Below are 20,321 nucleotides of genomic sequence, written 5' to 3' on the forward strand. Positions count from 1 at the left end.
TAATATTCTATCAAATATTAATAATCACAGTTACATTTTCATTTGTTCTTTAAATATTGGTTTTGCAAATGGTTTCTCAAAGATGAAAGTATGATTATTTGTAAAATGAAGAATTTTTCAAAGCAATACTTTAATAAAGAGTCGCTTTATTTATTTCTATAAGAATGGATGAATGCTTGACAGTTTTTATTCATTCATTTGTATGAAGATGATGATGAAGATGAGCCAGAAATACCAGTTGGACCTCGACCTCAAAGATTGGCAGACTTAAACTTGAAGGAAAAGATTGTGCCTATTCCAGAAGGGAGTGCTTTCTTCATATTTAGTAATACTAACCCGTACGTATGACATACTATATTTTTACTCAAGCTTAAATGTTGTACTAAGTAATTGACTAATGTTTGATACAAAATACAAATTAATTTGTTGAGATTATCAAAATATGATTTTAGGAGATTAATTTTTTGTAATGTAAATTGACATAACTACGATAATTCCATTATATTGTACAATGTCACTAAATTCATTGATTTTCTCTTGTCAGTTTTAAAAAGGAAAATATTGACAAAGTTTAACAAGAAGTAAAAACTAGATAATTGTTATTAGTTTTGTTGCTTTTATCTTTCAGTGCCAGGTTGGAATAATTTTTTTTACTCAGAGACAGGAGTATGATGTATGATAATATATGATATACTTCATTCCTATGATGAGGTTCTTTAAAGATGCGTAGAAAGGGAGTTGGAGTGTGGGGTGCAGGAGCTGTCCTTTCTTGTAGGTTATTTATGAGTAAATATGTGAATTTTATTTTTTCTTTTAATTTCATACTATCTTTAATTTGCTTGAGTATCCAAAGGTGGTTTATTCAGTCTTCAGTATGGAAGTCTTGGCACAGTAAATCAGAACAGCCTCTACTGGTTGTCCAGGTTCTTGGATACGATCAGCCAGCCACTTGGTTTGGTCAGGGTGAGGGAGTTTGTACCGCAATAGCCCAGGTGGTGAGGTATGGTCAGCTCAACTTCCAGTGCAACCAATCTGGAAAGTTGCAGTAAGTCATTTGGGAACCAAACACAGATCAGTCAGGGGTTTGGTCACTCATCAGTTGGGACTGTCTGTCCAAGTTGGTTAAGGGGATGAGCCATGGAGTTCTGTCTAGTAAAAGGCAAGGGAGGCTACAGCATCCACAGCGGCAGGAGGGAAGCTGAGGATCTCAATTATGGGGATTGTTGGTTGGTGCTGGGGTGTGGAAAGGATCACGTGAATGCACAATGGAGATGAAAATGGCTGTCTCCACACCAGAGTAGGCGGAGTAAGCGTTTCATTCTGAGGGAAGGGACTTCACTTTTGTGCAGTATGAGGCCCTACAAAGGGCAAAAGTATGAATGGACATTCACACAGTTGAGGTGAATCACACCGTATGTGAACCTCAAGCAGTGACTGACTGTGTGAGATATAAACTGGCCCTAAGCACTCTTGACCCATCATACAATATCATGAATCAATCTCTCTAATGACGAAGATGGAGTAAGCATGAGGTAACAGAGAAAGGTTGGAGTCATGTACCTTCAGGAAGTAGACCTTCTTTTGGCATTGCGACACATTCCTTCACACCACTAACCGAGTGGAGTGGACCAACCTCGAACCAGGCATACAGAGTCTGGTGGTGTGGTCTGCTCTGCCAACCCTGAAGGAAAAGGACACTCCTCATCTGCACCACACATCCACCAGCACTTCCCAGATTTCTGACAACAAAGCAGGGTATGAATTTTCGTTAGTATGGCTGTTATTGAGTTAAGGAACTGTGCAGGGCAGGTCCGGGGCAGTGCATGACCTGCTGTACAACTGTGTTTCAAGTGTGGCATTAGTACTTGGAATCCTGGGATGTCCTGGCAAGTATGAAGATACAGTGAGCAGAGTGCCATAGAGGCATAGTGCATACCTGAGAAGGTGAATTTCGGGAAAGTGTGGGAAGCTTTCTTAGAACTCATGGAGAGAAAAGCTCTGTGAAACATGTGATAACTGACACTTAACCAATTTCTGGTATAATTCAGTTCAATGATTCAGGAACATTTTTTGTATTGGACATTTTATTTTCAGGCAACTGTACCAGTTATTCTGTACATCTGGCCTCAGATTTTACTGCTGAGGGACTCCATAGCCGTTGGTTGGCATCCACATTTGGCTTAGCTGAAATCAGAAACTAAGCAAGGGAGGAAATAGATCTCTCTCTACGTTATGGCACAGAGCCATACTCTTTGTACCATTTGCACTGAATTTATCAGTTTCAAAGGAGTGACATAGTGGCTCAGTAGTTCACACTGGTGCCTCACAGTGCCAGGACCTGGGTTCCATTCCACGTGGCATAGGGTGATTGTGCAAACTCCACACAGACGTTCTCCCCATGTCTACATGGGTTTCCTCCAGATGCTCCAGTTTCCTCCCACAATCCAAAGATATGCAGGTTAGGTGGATTGACCATTCTAAATTGCACATAGTTAGGCGGTTTAGTCACGGGAAATGCAAGGTGATGGGGTGGGATGCTTTTCAGAGGGTCGTTGTGAACTCCATGGGCTGAATGGCCTGCTTCCACACTCTAAGGATTCTATGAAATTCTAGTAGCTTTTCATAAAATTTGGTTAATTTGTCATTAGCCATTAATCTGCACAAATTACCTTACAATAGATCTAAAGAGCTCAGAAAATTAAGCGTAAAGCTAAATAAAATTCTACTGCTGCATACTCGAATAGACAAAGGGGAAGGAATTCAAGTTTATCACTTATTTTCCTAGCACAAAATCCATGTCAATTCTTAGGATTACTTGCAGCGCTATTGAATTACGATAGACACATAAGTTTTAATCATTCAGATAATCCATCCGAAAGAGCAGAGAAAAGGCCCAATAAACACATATATAAATCAGAATACCTTGTCTGCTAAAGAACAGTTTTATAAAATGATGTATGTCCTGCTGTATTTATTCATTTTAAAAACTACCCACAATTGCTTGGCAATAACAGCCAGGAAGAAGATGGTTTCACTGCTATTGCAAGAGATTCTCAGCTTCTTGCAAGTAAGTCTCTAGTTAGTTGTTTTACATTACTGGTAGATTGTTTTGTGTTTATTTTCAATTTTGTTGGCCGCTCACATTGGTGTGGATGTAGTTTTTTGATTTACAGGGCAGTCACCTCTCAGGTACCTGTGCACAAGTTTATGCTGACAACATGGTGTGCTGTTTAGTTTACCATTGTCACTGAAAGATGAGAGAGAAAAGAGAAGTAGGTCAGACCATGCAGAACTGCAGCTTCTTTGAAAAGAAGATGAAGCAGATTGGATGTGAGTTGTTAAATCATATAAAAACAGAACATCTTCCTTCCAGATAATTGAGGAAACTGCAGCCCAACCTCAGACACAGACTTCAGACTGCCTGTGATTCTGAGTTCAGCTCTGAATTTCTACTCAAACTCATATCTGTTGAAACATATTAAATAACAATAAGACCATAAGACCATAAGACATAGGAGTGGAAGTAAGGCCATTCGGCCCATCGAGTCCACTCCGCCATTCAATCATGGCTGATGCGCATTTCAGCTCCACTTGCCAGCGTTCTCCCCGTAGCCCTTAATTCCTCTAGACAACAAGAACCTATCAATCTCGGCCTTGAAGACATTTAGCGTCCCGGCTTCCACTGCACTCCGTGGCAATGAATTCCACAGGCCCACCACTCTCTGGCTGAAGAAATGTCTCCGCATTTCCGTTCTGAAATGACCCCCTCTAATTCTAAGGCTGTGTCCACGGGTCCTAGTCTCCTCGCCAAACGGAAACAATTTTCTAGCATCCACCTTTTCAAAGCCATGTATTATTTTGTACGTCTCTATTAGATCTCCCCTTAATCTTCTAAACTCCAACGAATACAATCCCAGTATCCTCAGCCGTTCCTCATATGCTAGACCTGTCATTCCAGGGATCATCCGTGTGAATCTCCGCTGGACACGTTCCAGTGCCAGTATGTCCTTCCTGAGGTGTGGGGACCAAAACTGGACACAGTACTCCAAATGGGGCCTAACCAGAGCTTTATAAAGTCTTAGTAGTACATCTCTGCTTTTATATTCCAACCCTCTTGAGATAAGAGACAACATTGCATTCGCTTTCTTAATCACAGACTCAACCTGCATGTTTACCTTTAGAGAATCCTCGACTAGCACTCCCAGATCCCTTTGTGCTTTGGCTTTATTAAGTTTCTCACCATTTAGAAAGTAGTCCATTCCTATATTCTTTTTGCCAAAGTGCAAGACCTCGACTTGCTCACGTTAAATTCCATCAGCCATTTCCTGGACCACTCTCCCAACCTGTCTAGATCCTTCTGTAGCCTCCCCACTTCCTCAGTACTACCTGCCTGTCTACCTAACTTTGTATCATCGGCAAACTTCGCTAGAATGCCCCCTGTTCCCTCATCCAAATCATTAATATATAATGCGAACAGCTGTGGCCCCAGCACCGAACCCTGCGGGACACCGCTCGTCACCGGCTGCCATTCTGAAAAAGAACCTTTTATCCCAACTCTCTGCTTTCTGTTAGATAGCCAATCCTCAATCCATCCCAGCAGCTCACCTCGAACACCATGGGCCCTCACCTTGCTCAGCAGTCTCCCGTGTGGCACCTTATCAAAGGCCTTTTGAAAGTCCAGATAGACCACATCCACTGGGTTCCCCTGGTCTAACCTACTTGTTACCTCTTCAAAAAATTCCAACAGGTTTGTCAGGCATGACCTCCCTTTACTAAATCCATAATAACAACCTGTTCACAAGATATTGCTCGTCAGTATTGTGTTCTTCACAAGCCAAACAAATTCATTGCATTTTCCATAGAGGCAGTAAAATAGGAAGACAGATCTCCAGCTTTTGCTAGGATCTTAGGATTCACCTAGGTGCTGACATATCAAGACTCCACAGTATACAATACCGAGGAGGATTTTCACAAACATAGTGTTCAAGTGTTCAGCTGGCCTACAATTTGTCAGTATATGTCTGGTTTCCTGGCAGTTGTCATGATGCCTTTATATTGTGCCAGTTTGAAATTCTCATTTCTCCTCTTCAAAGACATGATTTGGCTCAAAGTTTGGGAGAAGATTTGTCGCTCGGGTGCTCGTTGTTGTGGTCCTGTTCGCCGAGCTGGGAATTTGTGTTGCAAATGTTTCATCCCCTGTCTAGGTGACATCCTCAGTGCTTGGGAGCCTCCTGTGGAGCGCTTCTGTGATGTTTCCTCTGGCATTTATAGTGATTTGTACCTGCCGCTTCCGGTTGTCAGTTCCAGCTGTCCGCTGCAGTGGCCAGTATATTGGGTCCAGGTCGATGTGTTTGTTGATAGAATCTGTGGATGAGTGCCATGCCTCTAGGAATTCCCTGGCTATTCTCTGTTTGGCTTGCCCTAAATAGTAGTGTTGTCCCAGTCGAATTCATGTTGCTTGTCATCTGCGTGTGTGGCTACTAAGGATAGCTGGTCGTGTTGTTTCGTGGCTAGTTGGTGTTCATGGATGCGGATCGTTAGCTGTCTTCCTGTTTGTCCTATGTAGTGTTTTGTGCAGTCCTTGCATGGGATTTTGTACACTACATTAGTTTTGCTCATGCTAGGTATTGGGTCCTCCGTTCTGGTGAGTTGTTGTCTGAGAATGGCTGTTGGTGCTGTTATGAGTCCGAGTGGTCGTAGTAGTCTGGCTGTCAATTCGGAAATGCTCCTGATGTATGGTAGTGTGGCTAGTCCTTTGGGTTGTGGCATGTCCTCGTTCCGTTGTCTTTCCCTTAGGTATCTGTTGATGAAATTGCGCGGGTATCCGTTTTTGGCAAATACATTGTATAGGAGTTCTTCCTCTTTCTGCAATTCTGGTGTGCTGCAGTGTGTTGTGGCCCTTTTGAATAGTGTCTTGATGCAACTTCGTTTGTGTGTGTTGGGGTGGTTGCTTTCATAGTTCAGGACTTGGTCTGTGTGTGTGGCTTTCCTGTAAATCTTTGTGGTGAATTCTCCGTTCGGTGTTCTCTGTACCATCACGTCTAGGAATGGGAGTTGGTTATCCTTTTCTTCATCTCCCGTGAATCGGATTCCTGTGAGTGTGGCGTTGATGATCCGGTGTGTGTTCTCTATTTGTGTTTTTGATGATTACAAAGGTGTCATCCACATATCTGACCCAGAGTTTGGGTTGAATTTGCAGTAAGACTGTTTGTTCTAACCTTTGCATTACTGCTTCTGCTATGAGTCCAGAGATGGGTGAGCCCATGGGTGTCCGTTGATTTGTTCGTATATCTAGTTGTTGAATGTGAAGTGTGTTGTGTGGCACAAGTCCAGTAGTTTAAGTATGCCGTCTTTGTTGATAGGTTCAACATCCTGTTGTCTGTTATGTCTGTCCAGCAGGTTGGCTATTGTTTCTCTGGCTAGTGTTTTGTCGATAGAGGTGAACAGTGCCGTTACATCGAAAGAGACCATGGTTTCTTCCTTGTCAATGTGTATATTTCTGATGATGTACAAGAATTCCTGTGTCAATTGTATAGATTGTCTGGATCCGCTGATCAGGTGTTTCAGTTTCTGCTGTAGTTCTTTAGCCAGTTTGTGTGATGGTGTCCCTGGTAGTGATACTATGGGTCTGAGTGGGATGTCTGGTTTGTGCACTTTAGGTAGTCCATAGAATCTGGGGGCGTTGTTGCTTTCAGGTTTCATTCTTTGTAGGCCAGACCTGGTTATCTGTCCGTTTTTTTGTAGATTCCTCAGTGTGTTGTTTATCCTATTGGTGAGCTGTGGGGTTGGGTCAAACTCCCTCTTTTGGTAGGTGTTGGTATCTGCAAGTAGTTGTTGCACTTTTTGGATGTACTCTGCTTTGTCCAGGATGACCGTCATTCTGCCTTTGTCTGCTGGTAGTATGATTATGTTCTTATCGTTTCTTAGTGATTTTAGTGCTTCCCTCTCCTTGGTGTTGAGGTTATGTGTTTTTCTTGTTATCAGCGGTACGATACTTTGTCTCACTTCTGTCAGTCCATTGTTCCTGAGTGTGCATTCTAGTGCTGCTAGGAAGTCTGCTGTCTTGGCGTCCCTGTGGTTGTAGTTGAGTCCCTTGGCCAGTATTGTTGTTTCCGTGTCTGTGAGCTGTCTGTGGGAGAGGTTTTTAACCCAGGTGTGTGTGTTGTGGTGTCCTCTTTGTTGTGTGCTAGTTTGGCCATTTTTTCTTTTAGTGCCGTTTTTTTGCAGTGTGTGGTGACGGCCTGTTCTATGTTCCGGGTCCATTCCTGATTGGTGGTTTTTGAAATTAACGATTTTTGGCGTGCAATTTCTTGTCTGTATTTGTGTAGTCTGTTGTGAGCGTCTGTAATCATTACCTGGATCATCCTGAATCCGTTCTGCCTGGCTGTGTCCTTGGCTTGTGGATTGTTGACTGGTGGTCTGTATCTGACACATGGTGGAAGGATTCGATTCTTTCGGCATTCATGCAGGAACTGGAGTTGTTCGTATGTGGCGCTTAGGCGGTTGGCACAGGATTCCCGTTTCCTGACTTGTCTTAGCGTCTCTCACCCGTAGGTGTTCAAAGTTTGGGAGAAGATTTGCAGCTCGTTGCTCGTTGTTGTGGTTGTGTTCGCCGAGCTGGGAATTTGTGTTGCAAACGTTTCGTCCCCTGTCTAGGTGACATCCTCAGTGCTTTGGAGACTCCTGTGAAGCGCTTCTGTGATGTTTCCTCTGGCATTTATAGTGGCTTGTCTCTGCCGCTTCCGGTTGTCAGTCACCAACTAGCCACGAAACGACACGACCAGCTATCCTTAGTAGCCACACATGCAGATGACAAGCAACATGAATTCGACTGGGCCAACACTACTATTCTCGGGCAAGCCAAACAGAGAACAGCCAGTGAATTCCTCGAGGCATGGCACTCATCCACAGATTCTATCAACAAACACATCGACCTGGACCCAATATACTGGCCACTGCAGCGGACAGCTGGAACTGACAACCGGAAGCAGCAGGTACAAATCACTATAAATGCCGGAGGAAACATCACAGAAGCGCTTCACAGGAGGCTCCCAAGCACTGAGGATGTCACCTAGACAGGGGACGAAACATTTGCAACACAAATTCCCAGCTCGGCGAACAGAACCACAACATGATTTGGCTGTTGGAGGGTAAGAATATCTCCTGAACATGTGGCTTATGACACCTACTGATGACATATGCAGAGGGCTGCTCAATTAGAAGCACATCTCAATCACAGCTTTGATTAATTAAACAATTAACATCTTGAAACAGATGTTCAACTAACAAACTAGGTACTGTGCTATATAGTTCTCAGTAACTTTCCAGATCCTCTCTGCAATTCTGCATGCTCCATAACTTTTTGAAACAAAGGGACCAACTCTTGGAGCTATCTGGAAAGATGTATCGGTGCTGGACAGAAAGAACAGCAGGGGATTCAGGAACAACCATTTTTAGCAATTGCTGTAGAAAATCATTGAAAAGCACTTCGATTGAATTGTCTCTGCCCCCTGCATGAGCAATTCTCCAAACGACTTCCCTCACCTTCAATACCAACTCAGGTGTCGCTATCACTTTACTAGATATAATCAAACAATTCATAGGAACTGGATTCTGTTACAACACAGGATAAACCATCCTGCTTAATTTAAACCAGCAACACAGAAAAGATGTATCCCGTGCAGTAATCAGTGAAACTTTGAGAGGCTAAGAACTATTTAAAGTAAAAGTTAACAACTTTATTTCAAGTAGAACAGGGAATCATTAACTAAAATCTATTTACAACGCCTTCCTCTAACCTATCTTTTACTTTCCCTTTTATGCTAAAACTCCCGATTAAGATTTACCAAAATTCAACTTTTCAAAACCAGCAAGATGTCGAATCTTCTCGTTATGTCTTTCCCTGTCGTCTTTTCTTCTCCCTAGCGACTTCTGTTTCACAGGTTACCGACCTTTAAGAGAACTATTCTCCAGGCAGTCTGCAGATGCTGGTGCCTTTGCAGTTCTCCTCTCAACTGTTCAATTTTCCCCCAAAGCATCAGATTGTGTCATTGGCTTTTAAGATTGTCAGTATACTAAGTTCAAACTTGATTAGAGTTTGGGGTTTTTTTTGGAGTATAATTTAAACTGATTGGCCTGATTCATATTTGTTTTGTTGTCTCTAGGCAAACAGCTAATCGAGTTGTTCAACCAAATGTCACATTATATTTTGTTCAGAACACTTGGTGTTGTGTTAGGTAGTTCTGCTAGCTTTTAACTCTCTCAAAGGCACAATTCACCCACATTTTCATAACAGTACTAAGAGGATGCTCCAACTAATTTGTTTTAAATTTCAAACCAAAATAATTCTAAACCTAAAGATAACCCTAGTCCCTGGATGCATCTCAGAATTTATTTGAGCATATTGGCATCGACTAATTGCTAAGAAGGCAATCTAGTTTGCAATTGAACAGTTCAATGTCATGATAATGTAGCAGATAAGAGTGCTGATTCTATCTCCTTTATCCAGTAGTATTTAGACTGATAACCTCTGTGGTCCAGCACTTGCAGTACTTCCAGTTTAAGATATCCCTCTGTCTCATTCCCTACCTTGCAATTTTCAAATGTAATTTAGAAAGTCAGTGTTTTGTAACAGGTTGTTTATTGTTGCAGGTAGTTACAGAAGGAATAGTTGCCAGTGGGGTTTACTGCTGGTTTCCTAGTTTCCAGATCATGTTTCCTAGTTAGCATCTTGGTTAAATCCCCTCCTTCTTGTCACACTCAGAACTCCACTGGAAGTGCTTATAGTCTGAAGTGTCCCCTCGAAGTTGTCTTTCTTTAACACCAAACCTTTATCCTTCTCAAATATTCAATAGCTGAGGTGAGCAGGCAGAAACGTGTGTGCTTTGGTCTTAGTGTGAGAAGATCATAGGATCTCTACAGTCAGGAATGGGGCCATTTGGCCCATTGAATCTGCACTGACTCTCTGAAGAATAGCCCACTTAGACTATGCCCCTATCTTGCTTTGTAACCCTGCATTTACCGTGACTAATACACCTAGCCTACTCATCCCTGGATGCTACAATTTAGCATAGCCAATCTGTTAAACCTGCATATCTTTGGACTGTGGGAGGAAGCCAGAGCACCTGGCAGAAATCCATGCAGACAGAGAGAATGTGCAAACTTGTCAAGGTTTCCAAAGGCTGGAATTGAACCCAGGTTTATGGTGCTGTGAGGCAGCAGTGCTAGCCGCTGTGCTGCCGACCATAGGCCAGGAGCCTGGGTAGTGTACAGGACTCATGACCACCGATTGTCCAGCAAATTCTTCCACCTGAAAAAGGTTCTGTGATGTATAACCCTTATTCAGCCTCAGCTTTTTGTGGGAAGTCTGAACTTGCATGTTTTTGCTAATTCCAAGTCCTTCCAAAGGAGATCTTTCCATTTAATCTATTCTCTCCTCAGTTCCAAATGATTGTCCCTGAGCCTTGTTATTGATAATGATTGTATTTTTTCTTTAGTGTAAATGAGACTGAATACATTCCAATGTCTGAGCAGCAGTTAACAAGGCATGGTCATGAGTCATATTATCTCTCTTGATCCTTGATAGGAGGCTGGAATCTCCATCGGTCTGCTGCCTGTCCCCTCCTTCCTAAATTTCCCATTTGTCTGGGTGGTGACAAATTTTGAGTTGTCTCTATCAGCAAATGCCTTATTTGGCTACATATGCTGAATGTAGCCTTCTAACCAAATGTCTCTATAATCTCTGTACTTTGGAAATCTCTTCTCACACTTCATTGTATACAGACTGCAATTGTGGACTTGGATTTAACTTATTCTGTAAAATTACAAAGATGCTGTGTACTCATTGCTATCCTGTTAGGATGAATCATTTTTCTATGATTCTGTGTTTTCTTCACATTCCAGGACTGTTAGCAGTGCAGGCATACGATGTCCTTGACGCTTATGTGATTTCTTTGAGATTTTTCCTCACTTTGCTCCTTTGATTTACATTTCAGTTGCAATCCCTAGTCTAGGTTTTCATGGGAATGTTATTGCCTTTGCTTGCTGTTTGGTTCTTATTTCTGGTCTTCTGCTAGTTTAATTTGATTTGCCATTTTACGCATTACTTCTAACTGTTCTGCTTCTCCTTTTACCCTTTCTGTAATATTATTCACCTTTACAAGGCATGTGTTTCTTGGATTAACACAGGGTAAAAAAAAAACCACATGCATATGTGTAGATATTCTTGGGATTACAAAAGAACAGTGATCTGATGCAGTGCTCTACATTCTGATGGACTGAAATTGCGAACATGCAAGCTTGTTAAAGATAAGAAAAATCAAGCGGTGATGCCTGATACTTCACAATTGAAATATTTTTATCTACTTAAGTACATGTAATATCCTGGGTGATATGAAAAATTACATAAAAGTCCAATGTAAATTTGGGGACAGATTGTGGGGTCAAATCTGGAAAAATGTTCTCCTAGTCCAAAAAGAAACTAAACAAGGAAAACATATAGACATTGAACTCTGTTATTTTATGTTGTTTTCTTTGTCCTCCCCAACCACAACCTAACTTACCTTTGCCCACCTCCCCTCCTGAACTCTTGCTAAGGAACCAGAGTAACTCTGATTTGAAGGCATGCTGCAAAGCAAAATTGTAACATAAACTTACTGTTTATTTTAAATGGAATGTTACTTTTACCACACTGTCAAAGGCATTTTGTAAAAGTGTGTGAATGGTCTCGATATTCGTATTATGCTTCATGATAAAAAAAATTAAAACTGCCATTTGACAGACTCGTTGAAAACAGTTACATGTTTGATTGTCAACCAGAGGTGTCTTGTGTATTCCCTTCTTATCAATTCCAAGCTGCTTTGGATGATTGCTAATTGCAAAGGGCTTCATAGAAGATAATGACAGTTACCACAAAGTAGTGTAAAACTAAAAGGAAGTACTGTAATTAAAAGAAAGAAAAAGGAACTTAAGAAATCATAAGGACAGCATTTGGCACAAACTATTCTGGGGTACAGAACTGATGACTGCTTCCAGCTTTCTCACAGGCATGGAAGGCCTTGTTGTGATAATTATGGTGAGCGACTGGCATCCTCCTCACTTCCCAAATAGCTCATCTATAAAGCAGAATGGAATTTGGGCAGTAGCCGTCATACAAGTCAGCAAGTGGATAAAGTAGAGAATACGAATGAGAGGTGGTTGTGACTGTAGACTGGGATCAGCCTGCAGTCATGTGTGGAGCTGAGAGGAGTGCTCCTTTTACTAGTCATCAATGTGTAAATTAAGTATTTTCTTATGGCCACTGCAAACTCCTGAAAAGCTGAGCAGAGCAAGCTGGTATCGGTTCTATGAATGTTCAAAAATTTTTCAAGTGTGTGTTTAAGCACATGTAAAATGCTTGAAGTACTCAGCAGATCTGACAGTCTCTGAGGAGAGAATGCTTAAACAAATTTTTGGCTATTTATTACCAAGTACTAATGGCTGTTTAAGGTAGTCTCAAGGATTGTCTTAAAAACACTCTGATGCATTTACTAGTCACCCAATACATATATAGATCTGACATGGGCCACTGTAATGTCAATGTTCACCAATGTACCCTATTTCAACTTGTAAGTTAGGACAGCCATGTTGAATTCCTTCCCTGATGAAACATTTTCTGTAACTGCTGAGTTAGCTGAACTATTTCAAAAGGGGGATTAGACTATTGTAACTGAACATGACATAATCAAATAAAATTATTTTGCATATCTTCAGAGAAGGATAATGTACTCAATAATGTATAATTTACATTTTAGGATCAGAGTGGCTTGTCACAGACTTATAAATCACCACATCTTTACAAATCTGATCCTCGTGTTCATTATGCTTAGCAGCATTTCCTTAGCTGCAGAAGATCCTATACGTAATTATTCATTTCGTAATAATGTAAGTAGATGACATACAAATGTATTATATTTTAAATTGTCATAGCTTTTGCAGTTTTCCAAAATGTTGATTTTCCAATGTATATGTGAGCTAGAGATTTTACTTAACAAATATTAATCTCATACTGTAAAAGATTGGAATACTGCACACTTGTAGCCAACACATGGGAGTTACATAATTCCTTAAGCACACTGAATTTGCCTCTTCAATAATAACCACACCATAATGAGAATTGGTGCATTCAAGAGGAGAGAGAACCTGATTGTCACAAAGAAAATAAAAATACTCACCGAGGGAAGTTTCTATATTGTGAAATAATTATTCCCTGTTAATTCAGGGCTATTTATACATGTCCATTTAAAAGTAATGTTGCTGACATTTCTGATGCAAAACAGCTGAAAGTTACTGATTTGAATTTTCCTCTTGCTTTGCGTAGATTGAACAGACATATTTAAATTACCAGTGCATGACCAGCCACAGGAATTGCCATTCAAGGGACAGGGAGGTCAGGTCTGCTTTGGTGAGGTTTAGGAATAGTCTCCCAACTACCCCAAGGCAAAGCTGGAGGTAGGCCAAGAACTGAGAGTGCAGAGCCACGAAGTGCAGAGTGATTTTTTTCTTCTCCTGAATGGCGAGCAGCAGTATTCAGGAGAGCAGTCTTCCATTCTAGAATATTTTTGCATAATTGAACAGTCAGCATCCCCGATGGAAGTTGAATGGTGTAAGTACCACAATTGGGCTCAGAATTTACATTTCTGCAAGTGCAAAACATTTGGACTCTGGATCAATGTAGGACATGATACAGCTGGAGTTTCTAAGTGTGTTTGGAGCTAGTCCTAGAGATTCGATCATGTAATCTTAATCATGTGGCATCTAATCACATACCACTGATTTCATTGCATCTGATAATGTAACACTTGCCACATTAGCTAAAATGATTGTGTTTTCCTTAGAATGCTGGGCCCCTATAGTTGGGTATTTTGCTTGTGGTTGTGCTCGCAGCTGATCTACAGGAAGCACTGGGAGCCTGTAATCCACCCTTTAGGCAAGTAAAAAAACAAGCATAAACCACAGATATGAATGCCAGCTTTGAACTCTGCATTTCTTTCAAGTGTCTAGAAACAGTGCCTGGGAAATACATCTTTGATTTCTGGAAACGTTCAATCTGGGAAAGTTGGCAAACTGACTGTAAACTTAATCTCTACCCTCTGATCTATGATAGAAAAAATAGCATGCAAAACACTTGCTCATGATCAATATTCAGTAACTCTAACATGGAAAGTGAAAATATATAAGAAAACTTTAATTTACTCAACTTCTGACAACTTCAGGATATGTCAAAGTGCTTCACAGTCAATGAAATGCTTTCAGAGTGTGTTCTATCGTACTTTTAAGAAATGCTGTCGCTACTTCACCCAAAGTAAACCCTCATGAGAAACAACATGATAATAACCATTTTTTTTAATGAAACTGATTTTAAGGATAAATATTGGTCATGGCACCAGACACAACCACATTTCCTCTTTCGACCATTGCCTAGGGATCTTTTACATCCACCTAAAAGAGCAGATGAGGCCTTGATTTAATGTTTCATCTGAAAGACAGCACCTCTGATAGTAGAGCACTATTTCAGTACTGCTCTGGAGTGTCAGTCTAGATTTTTGTGCTAAAGTGTGTGAGATTGGCCAGGAGGCCCACTCCTTTCAGACTCTGACAAGGCTGGTACCAACTCTGTCACAGCTGACAACGTGTACTTGATTTCTAGCAAATTGAAAATAGTGGGTTCTGGTGTGACACGTTAATGTCCCAATGTCTCTGATCCAGGGCAACATTCACCTCCAATCAACTACTTGTTAATCTCCTTGAATAGCTTGTTTTTGGGCTGGGGAGAGGCTGAAGCTAATTTTAGCAATTTCAAAATCAAACATCTTAGTGTACATTAATGCATAGCTGTTGGATGCAATGTGTGGAGTGATAAAGCCGTGTCTATGTAGTAGAACATTTTTTGACAAAAGGCTATTCTCAAAGAACAAACCTGTTACCATAATATTGAGTTGACCATTGTCTGTGCCTTGAGAATCCTGGCTTTCTGATCTTCTGCCTCCTCTTTTCTACAAGGCAGCAGCAAACCCATACAGGGCCACTTTACCTTTGAGAGTTGGATTCCAAAATCAGATCCTACCACCAGGCTTGACACACCACCACTGATCAAATGAAGATTGTGTTTTTTTGGTGTTTTCTAATTTATATCTAAATATCTTTGTTTAAATGTCATTGTTATTTTCTTCAAAATAAAGGAAGTTTGTCGGTATTACAAATGCATGTCAGACTGACCAGCTCCAGAATTGATTGCGAGCAGGTTATGAGACTTTTGTGGTGCAATGGTAGTGTTCCTACCTCTGGACCAGGAGGCTTGGGTTCAAATCCCAATTGCTCCAGAGGTAACATTTTTGTAATAACATCTCTGAGCAGGATTGACTAAGGGATAAAAAAAAGTTAGCTTCCACAACATGAAGGGCCTGCTGCTGGCCTAGCCAAAGTTACCAACAACAGGTCCAGGTAGCAGGCTGTGGAGGGGGCCACAGTTCTCGACTACTTACCCTTTCCTGCAGCAATGGTCATGCCCAGGTGTCCTAAGAGACAGAGTTCATGGTGTCCATCATCACCCTCAACGCCTTTAGAGAGAGGTAGGCACTATGGGAGTTGGAGTGCATTATTTTCCACTTCTGACTCTGTTTCAATTTAATCCCCTTGGTCTTTTCCTCTGCTCCCCTGCTTGTTATTGTTGCACTGCCCTTGGTGGGTAGTGCTTATTAATTGATATTTTAATTAATGACAAATTATTTGCTAATTTGATTTATACAAAAACAGATTTATTGATTAAATTACTAAATTGTTGTAATAAAAAGATGAACTTACATTTTTATTGTTTTCTTAATTCAAAAAATGTTAGTAGAATTATGGATTGGCAGAATTACGTGCACATGATAAGTCACTTTCCTTTCAGAGCTGCTTCTTCATTTAACGTGACTGGCAGTTAGTGTACCTGTTATAATGAAAAAAGCTTGTTCAACTTTCATCTGACAAGAGCACTGGAAATCTATATATTAATTCCCTATTACATTGGTGACTTATTTCCAGATTGTTCTGAACATTTATATTCTGCCTTTACAGATTCTTGGTTACTTTGACTATGCTTTTACAGCGATCTTTACTGTTGAAATCCTGTTCAAGGTAATATGTTGTTTGCTTCACTGCCTTAATGAAGTCTTGAGAAAACTAAAATGGTTAAACTATTTGCTTGCTTTACAGATCCTAGTTTATGCAGATTATGTCTTCACTAGTATGTTTACATTTGAAATCGTATTAAAGGTAACAAAGGTCCAGTGTTGTTGTGTGTGATAACTGATGGATTTATTCCTTCTTGGCACCAAAATTGCACAATAGGTGACTGCATGGTACACCTATTCTGGATTTTTTTCCCACTGAATGACACACACAATCCACTATGAACTCTTATCACTGGCCAGTTTAAATTATTGGACAGTGTAAACCATGTTGTGGTTTTCTCGATCTTTATACTTTAATTGACATCTGCAGGCTGAAGGCAAACAAGGTAATCATGCATGTCATTTTCCAAACTCTCTTTCTCTAGCACAATAACTCTCATTTAATTGCATTACAAATCATGTGCGAAAATTTCGTTTGATTGTAAGTCTCAAGAAGAATTATGGAGAATCAATCTTGAGACAAACATTCAATTTACAGTATTTGAATTGATGTTTCTATAAGATGGTAAAGACAATTGATTCTGATATCAAGAAAACAACTTTTAAAAAAAATTTATTGCATATTAGTTCCATTTGCTGTCATTGTGCTGTCTGTTAAACTAGCATTTGCTACAAGCACCAGTTTCATACACAAACATACTTTGACAGCTTAGTCAAAGTACAATCCCTGAGTTATCCACCCTTTCTTGGAGCTGTGTATCCATACAGGGAGCTTTGTTTGTGTGTTCAAATGCATGTAGAGAGGTCCAATTACGAATGCTATTGTTTTTTTTTAAGATTTCAATTTAGCAATTTAAGAAACTGACAGCATGTCCACTAAACAATATAGACACTTCGAAACTTCTTAGTTTAAAAGTTGATTTTCACTGAGGTGATTAGATTCCCTACAGTGTGGAAACAGGCCCTTCGGCCCAACCAGTCCACACAGACTCTCTGAAGAGCAACACACCCAGACCCATTTCCCCTCTGACTAATGCACCTAACACTATGGGCAATATAGCATGGCCATTCCACCTGCTCTGCAGATCTTTGGACTATGGGAGGAAACCGGAACACCCAGAGGAAACCCACAGAGACATGGGGAGAATGTGCAAACTCCACACAGGCAGTCACCCAAGGCTGGAATCAAACCTGGGACCCTGGTGCTGTGAGGCAGCAGTGCTAACCACTGAGCCACCGTGCCGCTGAGATACAACTGATTATTTTAATCTGAGGTCATGCTTACATCTTGAGCTGATCTCACACTGGTTCTGGTGACTGTCAGGATATAATGTGATGTTAATTCAACTAAGCCACAGATGTTATGTTAGCATACGAAAACCATGTAAATTGATGGTATGTCTGCAATGTAATTGGATAAATTCCATTGTGATTGATCAAGTATTAACACTAAATTGACATAAAATATGCAAATAAACTAACAAAGTCGGGAATGACAACTCAAAGCTTCAAAGAGGAAAAATTGTATGTCTGAAACATTCAACGAATATCAAAGGGGAAAATATTGGCACTGCACTCTTTTACACTGTCAGGATGATAACATGATTAATTGTTGTGCAATTAAATGGGAGATGCTTATGCAACTAGCATCAACTCTCAGATGCATGATGAAGGTATCTATATACCTCTCTCTGATTGTTTCCATTAAATAGAGTAATTATGGCACAGAAGGAGGACAGCTGGCATGCTCTCTGTGGAGCAATCCAAACCAATGAAAGTAATCCCATCCCCTACATCTATCTGGATAACCTGGGAAGTTTATTTCACTCGGATGCACATTTAATTTCCTTTTGAAATAATAATTCATCGTTTCCGCTTCCACTATGCTTGTAGGTAGTGAGTTCCAGGTCATTATTTTTCACTGCGTAATCAAATTCTTAATCAACTCCTCCCTGCATCACTTGCTCAAAATCTAAAATCTGTCTCCCTGAGTCTTTATCCGATTAGTTAAGGAGAGCGGTTTTTCTATCTTTACCTGACCTAAACTAGTCATAACCTTTGTACCTCTATCAAGTCTCCCCGTAATCACTTTTACTCCAAGAAGAACAGTGCCACCTTGTCCACCCTAAGCTCTGTAGCTCTCAGCAATGGAACCATTCTGATGAATCTTCTTGGCACCCTCTCAAGCACTCTCATCTGCTTCCAAAAGTATGGTGATCATTCAGCATAACTTCCCTGTTTTTGTGCCCAATTGATGAAATCTTTTTATGCATCTCAAGAATCTATGTTTTGTTGATGACTTCCTACTGCTTTGAAAGATCATGAAACCCCAGGTCCATCTGTGCTTTTACATTATTTAGTCCTTTACTGTTTAAGTTACATTGCCTTTCCCTATCCAGATCTCTTTAAACATCTGTGTTACATTCCATTTGCCACTTGTCTGCACATTCTGCTCATCTCCAAGTTTGATGTGATCAGCAAATATTGAAATTTTACTCAATTTCAATCCCCAAGTCAATTATGTCTCAAAAATCATATGGTCTTTGCACTGATTCTTGGTGAACACCATTTTCTGAAAAATTCAATTTGCCAAGTCTCACTCTTTTCTACCAATAAACCAATTTTTTTATCCCAGCTAACATTGACCCTTCTGTTCCATGAGGCCCAATTTTGTTCATGAGTTTTTTTTAATGTGAAACTTTATCAAAGCCTCTGTTAAAATCAAAACCAATAATGTGATTTGTTTTTCCTTCATTGCATTCTCAATTACTTCATCAACAAACTTAGTTACATTAGTCAAACATGATTTCACTGAAATGCGTAAACTAACAGAGTTGATTACATTCAGCTGAAAACAAATTTATTCAACTAAATATTTATAACATCAAATTTATATAATTGAAGAAAAATAGCTCTTAAAAAAACATTTATTCTTGGCACAAATTCCATTGACCAAATCATATTACTAGGTTCACAAATAGAACAGGAGCCAAACCAGTTGTTGATTTCATTTCACAAACCATAAAACCACCAACTAAATGAGTAGAAGTTGGCCATTTAGCACATGAATACTACTCCATCATTCAATGAGATCATGGCTTGATCTTCCATGTGTCAATAAGGTTATCTCTGATTCTTCTAAACTCCACTGAGTGCAGACTCAACTGAATCAACTTCTACTTTAATTCAGACTCGCCACCCAGAATCAACCGAGTGAACTTTTTCTGGACTGCCTTCAGTTCGAGTACATCTTTCTGTAGATAAGGGAAGCAAAACCATTTACAGTATTTCAGCTGTGGTCTGATTAGTGCCTTGTATAGTTTTAGTAAGACCTCCCTTTGAAATAAAAGCCAAAACTCCATTTGCCTTTCTTATTACTTGCTGAACTTGGATACTAGTTTTTCCTAATCTATTTACAATGATTCCAAAATTCTTCAATCTTTTGATTTCGTGCAGGTTTTTCTCCATTTAAATAATATTCATCATCTCATCAGGTAAACTTGAAGACCAAACCCAATTTGTCCTATAGTGACATAGTAGCTTATTCTGAATTTCATATGCATTTCATTTACTAAATCTCTGCACAAAGTTGTGACAAAATGATTTTACTGAGGGTATAGAACATTTTAAAACAAAACTAATGAATACTTATCAGCATGTGCACACTTCTCAAATTTTCAGAGAGCCACTTTCCCTTTTATCCGGTAAGAGCTCAATACCATGCATTGTTTTGCAATTCCTTGTGTGAGCATGATGGCTTGACATAAATATGGTTACATTCTTGATGATGGATCAGTGCCATATTGGCCAGGCTACAAACATCATCTTCCTAAACTGTTGATTTTCTACTTTTTTAATTCCAACAATTTATTCCAAATCAAGTAAAATTGCAAGAGGAATGTTTTAAAGATACTAGAACTATGAATTTAAAAACTGAAAAAGCTGGAATAGTGACTTCTCAAACCTGAAATGTTCCATCAATTGTCCTCTTCACAGATGCTGCCAGACTTCCTGAGTATTTCCAGCATGTTTCTATTTCTTGATTAAGTTTATTGCAATTGCTAACTAAGAGATTTACCATTCTCTTTAATTACGTCTCCCATCTGCACTAATATGGCCAAAGATTCATTTCAGGCTTGTGAAATCATCACAAACCTTGGTCTGGAAATG

General features: G+C 40.0%; 1 protein-coding gene across 6 annotated transcripts in view; it reads left to right on the forward strand.

Moving 5' to 3' along the window:
• Positions 1 to 20,321, forward strand: part of LOC140483762 (voltage-dependent L-type calcium channel subunit alpha-1D-like) — a 600,966-nt gene that overhangs the window by 358,323 nt on the left and 222,322 nt on the right. For all 6 annotated transcript variants that reach the window (XM_072582290.1, XM_072582291.1, XM_072582293.1 and 3 more), the window contains exons 19-21: positions 209 to 338; positions 12,792 to 12,921; positions 16,096 to 16,155. In XM_072582290.1, coding sequence (XP_072438391.1) covers positions 209 to 338; positions 12,792 to 12,921; positions 16,096 to 16,155 — 320 coding nt within the window. The remainder of the gene's footprint in view (positions 1 to 208; positions 339 to 12,791; positions 12,922 to 16,095; positions 16,156 to 20,321) is intronic.

This window comes from Chiloscyllium punctatum, chromosome 12 (genome assembly GCF_047496795.1).
Source record: "Chiloscyllium punctatum isolate Juve2018m chromosome 12, sChiPun1.3, whole genome shotgun sequence".
Lineage (NCBI taxonomy): Eukaryota > Metazoa > Chordata > Chondrichthyes > Orectolobiformes > Hemiscylliidae > Chiloscyllium > Chiloscyllium punctatum.